Source organism: Photinus pyralis, unplaced genomic scaffold (assembly GCF_008802855.1).
Source record: "Photinus pyralis isolate 1611_PpyrPB1 unplaced genomic scaffold, Ppyr1.3 Ppyr1.4_LG1, whole genome shotgun sequence".
Lineage (NCBI taxonomy): Eukaryota > Metazoa > Arthropoda > Insecta > Coleoptera > Lampyridae > Photinus > Photinus pyralis.
In genome coordinates, this window is record NW_022170249.1 from 46,464,860 (window position 1) to 46,473,492 (window position 8,633).

Here is an 8,633-nt window from a genome sequence, read left to right on the forward strand (position 1 = left end):
TATATATCCCTAGGTAGGTGGTTTTGATACTGTCACGATTTCTTACAAATGATTTATAATTAGATTGTAAATATGGCAGTCATGAGCGCTTGAAATTTAACATCCACGGAATTCAGTACCTTGCAGACAGAAGCATCTGATCGTGGAAACATTTTTGGCGTAGAAATTGTTTCAACTCCATTAACTTGACGTGCTCACTGATAAATCCGAATTGAGCTGATTATTAATGGACTTACTGACGTGTAAATGCCCTTATCGGCGATATACAATAGGAACAGTAAACAAAGTTCGGCGCCCTTCTTGAGATGAAGATATTACCTACTCACCGAAGTCCTTTTTGTGCAAGTATTGGAATTTCTATCTACATGATGTTTTGCTTGTCAATATGTGGCTGTTATTTTATTTAACGTTTTAACGTCATACTCATTTAAAACTAAACACGAAAATGTATATTGCCATCCTCTATGTATACCTTAACACTTTAACTGTGGTTTGCTATTGTTTAGATATGGTAAACACGAAAGCGGATGTTTAAATTATCTACCTAGCTATGATCATGCCGTCACAAAACCAATTTGCTTGGCTGTTAAACACAACTGCCATAGTGTTTGACGTAATTCTATACGGTTCCACAGCATTGGGAAGTTTTAACGATATTTTGTGTGTCGAAAATTGACTGAAAGATCAAATGACTAAAGAAGGAAATGGTGTGAAATATAATAATACCAGCTGAAGACTGAGGCAAGCCGCAAGAACTGGGGAAACCATGGAACTTATTGAAGGTTTAATGCTGTCTGATTGATGAATGAAAGTCCCAGTACACGCAAAAGAGTTTTTGAAAGTTCAATATTCAATATTATGCCTACACGAAGATTTGGGGATGAAGAACGTGTCCGCATAATGGGTTCTCCACTTGTCTTCATCAGAGCAGAAACTAGTGATGAAGAAAGAAATTTGTCGCAGGCATTTGTACGTATTGGCGAACGATGACAGTTTTTCGCAGATTGGCACAGGCTACGAAAGGCAGGCGTTCTACTGCGATCCTTCCCACAAAACAGGAACCAACGCAGTGGGTCCATACATGCATAAGGCAAAAACCCAGTCATTGTCTGAATGCCGACCGTTTTTTTTTGGGATTGTAAGGGCGTTTTGCATCTTACAGAATACAAGACAAAAAGGACCACGATTAATGGTGAGGTTTATGGACGCTTGAAGAAGCCCCTTAAGGGAAAATGATCTAACAAAATCGACGCCTTTTTATTATTCGCACGACAATAGCAGGTTCGACACGCGGTTTCACTGAATTACAACATCCACCCTACCATGCGCAAACAAATGATTTTTTTAAATTTTGTGTTCAAGCACAAGCATGAAATTATCAACCAATTTATTATTTAGCGCCTTCTCAAAAATAAAAATTCTCTTTTATGCCCAAACCATTTCGTTTTAAAGACAAGGAGAGTAAAAATTGTAGGTACATTGTAACAACTTGAATAAGGACAAACAAACTTTAGAGCATCAATTAGAAATTTTCAGTTAAACCTTGTTACCCAGACTTTTGTTTATTTACTCGCCCTGCACTAATTTGAGACGTTTCCGAATAAACAAGAAATTTAGCAGGAAAGTACGTTTTAGGCGAACTGAAATACCGAACACAATTTACATTTCTAATTGAAGACTGAATGCGCCACTACCTAATTTTGTAGCATTCTTATTAAAATGAACGGCTTCAATACTGCGGCAGTCGCACAACATACAAATACAGTGGTGAAAAGGTGCCTAATTTGAACTCAATTTTCACTGGCCTTTCCACGCATCGCTTTCAGTCGACAGAGTGTGATATACTTGTCCGTGGCACGTATTTAAAATGCAAAATGTACGCTTCCTTAAGCTTGTTGTTACATAAATCCGTGTAGCGCTATCTGTACACTTTTATTTTGTGTGTTTTGAAAACTTCGTTGAACGCATGTAGAATACTTAATCCAATTTGTTAAACAAAAAAATTAGTTATACGAAGCACAGCTGTTAATGTAGGCGAAGGCGAATTGCCTTAATTTAAAGATGAAACAAAACTACCTCAAGTGATATCCGTATACTCGTATTAAAGTAAATAATTTAGGTATATACACGCATAATTGGAATCTGTCTAAATCTGTCAAAGTTAGTGTTTTATAAAGTTGAAGAAAGTGTGGCTTCAGAAACTGTAGAAAGTGTTGTTCCAGAAAATACTTTACAGATCTACAACAAAGCTGTAAAAGTTTTAAAAATTTTATAAACTTGAGTTGTCCTTCACACGTACCCGTACCTATAACGTTATTATTATTACCATAGTGTAAGGTGTCGTTGAATGTACTCTGCTTTGTGTAACTGACTGAATGCGCTCTTATCGCACATCACCAACCAAAGAAAACTCTCCTCCAGAGGATTTACCCCCAAACTTTTCGCCCTAGACAAAAATTCGCATCCTGCGTAGTACAACCTCACCAGAAAGTTGCTCGAAGGAATTCATATTGAACAACTCTCCCTTGGAATAACCACTATACATTCAATACTAAATCCCCCTTCAATGTGTGTGACAAAATTCGCCGTGTTGAATTCTATATTAGCAATAGCAATAGAATTTAAAAAGCAAAGCAGATTAGTAATCACGATTAAATTGGCTTTAAAATAATGTGCCATTTGCCATAGGGGTTCGTGATTTGTATTCCAAAAGTTGTCCCCCTCGAATACAAAATTGACGTGTTCGAGGATTTTTTGAAATTTCTAAATTTAATACCCTAAAAGCCCTCTGTGTACTTCTCGTTGGGCCACTCTGTATAGCAGTTATTGCAAGGGGTAGTTTTCACTTTGCCGACACTTTGAGGTCTCTAGATATCTTGTACCTTTTCCTTAAAAGTAGTATTTGGGCGAGGACAAGCTTTCCGGAAGTGAATTTCAAGGGAGCAAATTTATTTGAAGGCGAATATTCCGAAGGCGAATTTACAGCCTGTCATGCATAGCGTAGGCAAAGCAACAGGAGGGCATTTATCATGAAATGTCCGATTAAAACAAAACCCAATAGAAAACAGGCTCGGTTTCGACGTTTCTGGAACCGCAGTAGGAGAAGCATGTGCTACTTATATAGATGATCACTACAGCATGGTGTTACTGGGAAAACGAAGAGTTTTTTGTGCTAATGTTTCGAAAAGTAAGTGCAAAAGATAGTATAGTACAAATTAGCGAAAGATTTAAAGTGTTGACCCTTTAGTTTTTAATAAGTACCAATTCCAAGAGTCTACGCAAATATCTCGAATCGTCTTCGTAGGTGTCCAGTTCAATTCCGTTTTGGCCTTTGTAATATCAGCATAGACACTTCCAATGTCACTTCTTCTGGGACCCACCACTTCGTACGGAATTCGCTTGCGGACTAGTATAGAGAATGTCCTGATAACCTCTAAAATGGAATTCCTCCTTCCTGATCCTAAATTGTAGGCGACCCAATGCTGAAAACTCCCCTCCCTCAGTTTATCTAAAGCTTTGACATGGGCAGTCGCCACATCAGTAACATGTGTATAGTCTTTCATGCAAGTTCCGTCCCCGAACACAGTTACCCTTTCTTTCCGACCGGCAGCAACCTGCATTTGTAATTAGAAAGTGGTTGTTAAGTTACATCAATTCACCTGTACAATGTAAGATATCAAATTGCTTGACGCTCTAAGGTGCTTTTCTCCGATCAATCCCGACTCGTGTGCGCCAGCGGGGTTGAAACTCCGCAACACCACTACCCGCCAATTCTACAAAATTTCATAACATTCCCTGGAACGTCCTCGTTAACACACCTCATCCGAATCGCACAAACTCTTCAAAATTTCCTCTACAAAAAATTTACTCCTTCCATATGGATTTGGGCATCGTATTCCAGTCGGATGATGCTCACTGATTGGTAATTGTTGCGGTACTCCGTAAACATGGGATGAAGATGAGAAGATCAACTTTTTCACGTTGTACTCTTTCATGACCTACAATATTCTACTAACTCACTTAGAAGAACAAGGGATGGTTACCTCAAGCAGCGTAAGTGATTTAAGGAAGTTATTGGAATAATAGCACAGTGGGAGGAGGGGGGACTGGTTTGCATTCTTAAAGGAAACTGCGTGTATGACAACATCAATTTTGTGCTGAAACATGTTTCGTTATTTAAAATTGGTAATTATTCGTATATTACTTACCAGTCTGAAAATGTTTCGAAGCGCACCTTCATCAGAGATATCCGTCTTGTAAAATGTTACCACTTTTTCAGTCAATTTCTCAATTCTTCTTAACGATGCGGGTTTCTCAACCTCGTCAGCTAAGGGAGAGTTTTGTAGGTTATCTAGCGCTATGACTGAATAGCCACTTTTGAGAAGTTCAACAATTACATGCGAGGCTACGTACCCTGCCCCTCCAGTTACTAAAATTGTTTCTTTTTCCTCCATTTAATTTTAGCAACTGATTGAGGTAGGCCGATAATGTAATAGCAAGCGGTTTTTTGGTATCACGGTTTTAATAATTTCCTTTTATGTGGGGATAATATCACTTAGATAAGATTAATAAAATTTAATATTCTTGAGAAAAAATGTAATTTATGTACAATAGAGAGTATTGGTGTGCCGGTAAAAGTCTATTGCACGTGGATTAAGAAGTTCTGTCAGATCGGAAAATCGTTGGTGCGTTAAATCGTGGTCGATTTGTAGGCCAATATTAATGAAGTTTTAGAAAATGCAATCTGGGAGCAGCCGGCCCCCGTATGGCACAGTTGAGTTGAAGCTCGACTGCGGTACTAAGGATCTCTGGTACGAATTGGGGTCGGGCATGGATATTTGTAAATGTATAATGGGTTGAGTTCGTAGAGCAGTCTTGGCTGAAACCCTGCCCACTTAAACATAAAGGCTAACAATAAATAATAAACCTATAAGCTTTAACCCAATTTTACAATTGAATTGAAATTTACGTCTAGTCCTCCATCCCAGATCTAACGGAATGGTTGAGAGAACAGTTCAAACTGTAAAAAGCCTTTTAACAAAGTGTCTTCTGGAAAAACAAGATCCAAATGCAGCTAAACTAACCTATAATGTTACTGCCAAACAAAAGTTACCTTCTCCTAGTGAGCTGCTGATGGGAAGAAGATTACGGACAGCTTTATCCGTTAGTTATAAACTCCTCGCACTTCGAGGTATAAGCTTCTACAAGAAAGGCAAAAGGCGTATTATGACGGTCCTACGAAAAAGTTGGGCGAGCTCGAGCCACACTAAAACATATTCGTTCAAGAAGGTATACGTAATTGGAAACCTGGCGTTGTAATGAAGAAATCCTGAGGCATTACTCGATATTTAACCCTCGGGCGACTTACAATCCCTCGGGACGGAGGCCCTCCGGCTCTGTCGCCCTCGGCATAAATATCGCCTTAATGCCCTTGTAAATAACTATTAAGAATGGGCGTGTCATGTATTCATTTTAGTAGTGACCAGGTGTTAATGCTGAACGTCAACGAAGACGTATCCGTTTACTTCAATTAATGGTGCACTTAATTTACAGTCAAATAAGCGTCTGGTGTAGTACACCGGAATCGACATATATCAAGTAAAACACGAATGGAAAAACATGTTGAGAGGAAGTTATAATGCATGCAAATTAAATTTGTTTAATGCTTAATAAAAGTAGGCAACGAAGTAAAATAGGGCAGAAATTCTATTTGTAAGTTTCCCACAAAATTAAAATTAGAAAACCTGTTTGAAAGTCCTTTCAAAAGAACACTTTTAACTTTTATGTGATATATAAAGAATAAACTCAATTTCGAGAAGAGTATTCGTGTGTGCAAACTTCAATTTAGTTCTTTTCGTTCTGTTACAAGCCACTTAAACGAATTTCATTGGTTTTCAGTATCGAGATTCTTTTGTTTTGTATTTTTCACCAAAAATACTATTGAACTAAAATAAACAGTTTACAAAAGCTCTTTTTGTATATTTTGTACGTAAGGGGTTGCTTTTAACCCTACTAAGGCTGTACGGCGAAACCTGGATGTATTCGATTAAGTGGAATAATAGTAGGGGCGAATGTCTGGCGGAGATAGCTGAGACCACAGACGAGTGGCGAATGTTGAATTAAACGCATATTCAAGGTGGAAGCTGTATTTATCGGGACGATGGAATTTTATTTATAGTATCCGTTATATTAATATTAATATATAATAGGAAAACCTTTGTTGTATTATCTATTCGTAAAACCCTCCAGGCCCCCAATTTAAATTCACTTTTGCTTTATAATTCGAAAATTGGTCGGAAACTGCCGCATAAACTTACGGTAGTTTTCTAATGTTGCAAACACGTTATATTGTTTCCGATAAAAGCTCTTTTCCCATCTAGGTTACAATGGGATTTTCTTTATGGTACTTCAAATGAAATATGTTTCACTACAATGTCCTTTTGGAATTAGTTCTAACTGTCCCTTTATGGTATTCGGAAAATGATATTTTGCAAGAATCACTTTTATTGCCAACGCAAGCTAATGCGAAAAAAATTCAATTTTCGAAAATGTCAGATTGAAAACAAAGTATCTTGAATATAAACACTTGCACCCCATAACATTTGTCAAGTGAAAGTGTAAATGAAACCCTTTCCACCCATTCTGGTACTTCTATCGAATACTAAAGATTGCGTTACCGTAGACTGCAATCTAGAAATGCAGTCGGTGTTGGAAAATACAATTTTGCATATATGTACTTTTTATTTCGTAATTATTAGTAGTATAGTATGTGTGCATGTTACTGCGGTTAACAAAAAATCTCTCACAAAACGAATTTAATTAAAGTAAAATAAATTACGTAATTAGAGATTTAAATTGAAAACATTCTGTATTTCAATAAAATATCACCTCTAAATTCAAGAAATGATTTACAATTTATTTAAAATATTCAAAAGTCGAAACGAAATGTTTAGATAATATCGAGCCAGTTGTATAATTCATATCCACTGAAATAAAGTAAAATTCGCCGTCCCATTTTAATATGTATCGTTGATTCGATTAGCCATGCATCAATTCCCGTCGGTTTGCAATTTATACGTTTATGCATATCGAATGCAAAAGTTACGAGCCAAAAATTGTTCCATCAAGGCATTTTACAACAGTATAGAATCAGCTTTACTCTCGATATCTTATCAATTTCGGCACAAATAACATTCATCTTTTAGCAGATGCATTTTGTCTTTTATAAAGCACCCCAGTCTCAGCTTTCTGTTACTCGTACTTCTCCCACACGCAAAAGATGTTGGAACAAAGAAGTGTAAAGGATTAAGCTGAGATAAACAGAATATGATTCATCGCTTTCAAGTGACGCAATCGATTTCACTTTGCTTTGAAGCAATCTCTGGAAGGCTAGTACCTACAAGAAGTAAGGTGTACCGTGGAAACCACTTGTATTAACCCCAAAATTGGAGCTGGAAAACGAAGGTAGGGAGTCCTTAATTTGCGACTTTCTCATCGCTCCAGTGTCAGGTAGTCAGCGGATAAAGTCAGTGCCATCTCCAATTGTGTGGGGATTTACAGCAGCTGATGGTTACTTTTCACAATTCTAACTTTATTAAGGAAGATCAGTAACTGGATGGATGAAGGTATATGTCATGGCCGGATTGCCAATCCCTGGTGCCTTTTGAAAGCACGCGGGTCTGCTTGACAGGTTTGCCGCAGCCTGAACAATTATGTTTAACATTTGCGGATGTGATTGTTTGGGGTTGGGAATGTTGGGATTTGAATTTAGGTCCATAAGCTTGCTGAGATTGGCTTTTCTTGTAAGTCGTGGACATGGGGATTGATCTAAGTCCTGCTCCAGCGTTGTTGGAGTTTTCAATCGCTGCGCAAATGGAAAGAATCTTATCCAGGGTGATGTTAGCTATCGGAAAGCACTTTCCTTCGCTTCTCTTTTCACGAAGACCATGATAAGCCGGTCACGGATTCGAACATTTTGGAGACGTTGCCTAAGGGAAATACGTTACCGCATTTTGTGCAACGGGTTGTGCAAAAGCCCAAACATTCGCATCTGAAGTCCATATTCAGTACTTATCTAGGTGCTATTGGGGGAATTGCTGAGCACGGAAGTAGAATTTCCAGCGGAGCTTCCAACCCCGAAACTGTGAATTGGAGTTGATGTAGTTCTAGAGAGGTCAGCCGCTGATTTGGATCTCCTTCCTCTTGTCATTTTGACAGGGAAACAGCAACAATTTATTCACTTTACGATTGTTAATTAAATAATTCGACTGCTCCATATGGGACGGTTATAGTGACATCATTTAAAAGAAGATTACTCTTATAAAATAAACCAAAGTTAAAGCTCGTTAAAGAATTCTATTATATCAGTAGTCAGTACAACCCCATCAAAATGCAGAAAAATCTACAAATAAGGGAGTAATATTTATTTTCAGTGTTGTTTTTCGAATAACTTTTCCTTCATACAGAATAACGGCATCGTATTTCATGTTCCGTTTATGTTTTTATTCGTATATTTGCATTACAAATCGAGCTCTTTCACGAGGGATGTTCCCCAACTAGGGAGTCCAGGTAAAATCCCTTGAACTTACACAACATTGTTATCAGCGCATTATCTCACTCATTTTTAATGCAAA

At 37.7% G+C, this 8,633-nt stretch overlaps 1 protein-coding gene across 1 annotated transcript; it reads right to left on the reverse strand.

Moving 5' to 3' along the window:
- Positions 1–3,201: 3,201 nt before the first annotated feature.
- LOC116161702 (UDP-glucose 4-epimerase-like) lies at positions 3,202–4,454 on the reverse strand. Its single transcript, XM_031475151.1, has 5 exons — positions 4,209–4,454; positions 4,044–4,157; positions 3,819–3,998; positions 3,660–3,773; positions 3,202–3,614 (listed from the first exon to the last, which is right to left on the reverse strand). Exons 1-5 carry the CDS (start codon positions 4,452–4,454, stop codon positions 3,228–3,230), a joined length of 1,041 nt encoding a protein of 346 aa, XP_031331011.1. The 3' UTR covers positions 3,202–3,227.
- Positions 4,455–8,633: the final 4,179 nt, after the last annotated feature.

What these genes read in the sequence shown, in the direction of transcription:
- LOC116161702 (XM_031475151.1), bottom strand. Translation starts at nt 4,454, where the DNA reads ATGGAGGAAAAAGAAACAATTTTAGTAACTGGAGGGGCAGGGTACGTA. An exon ending in TTCGAAACATTTTCAGACTG is followed by an intron (nt 4,158 to 4,208) that starts GTAAGTAATATA and finishes AACATGTTTCAG; the next exon opens with CACAAAATTGATGTTGTCAT. An exon ending in TGATATCTTACATTGTACAG is followed by an intron (nt 3,615 to 3,659) that starts GTGAATTGATGT and finishes TTACAAATGCAG; the next exon opens with GTTGCTGCCGGTCGGAAAGA.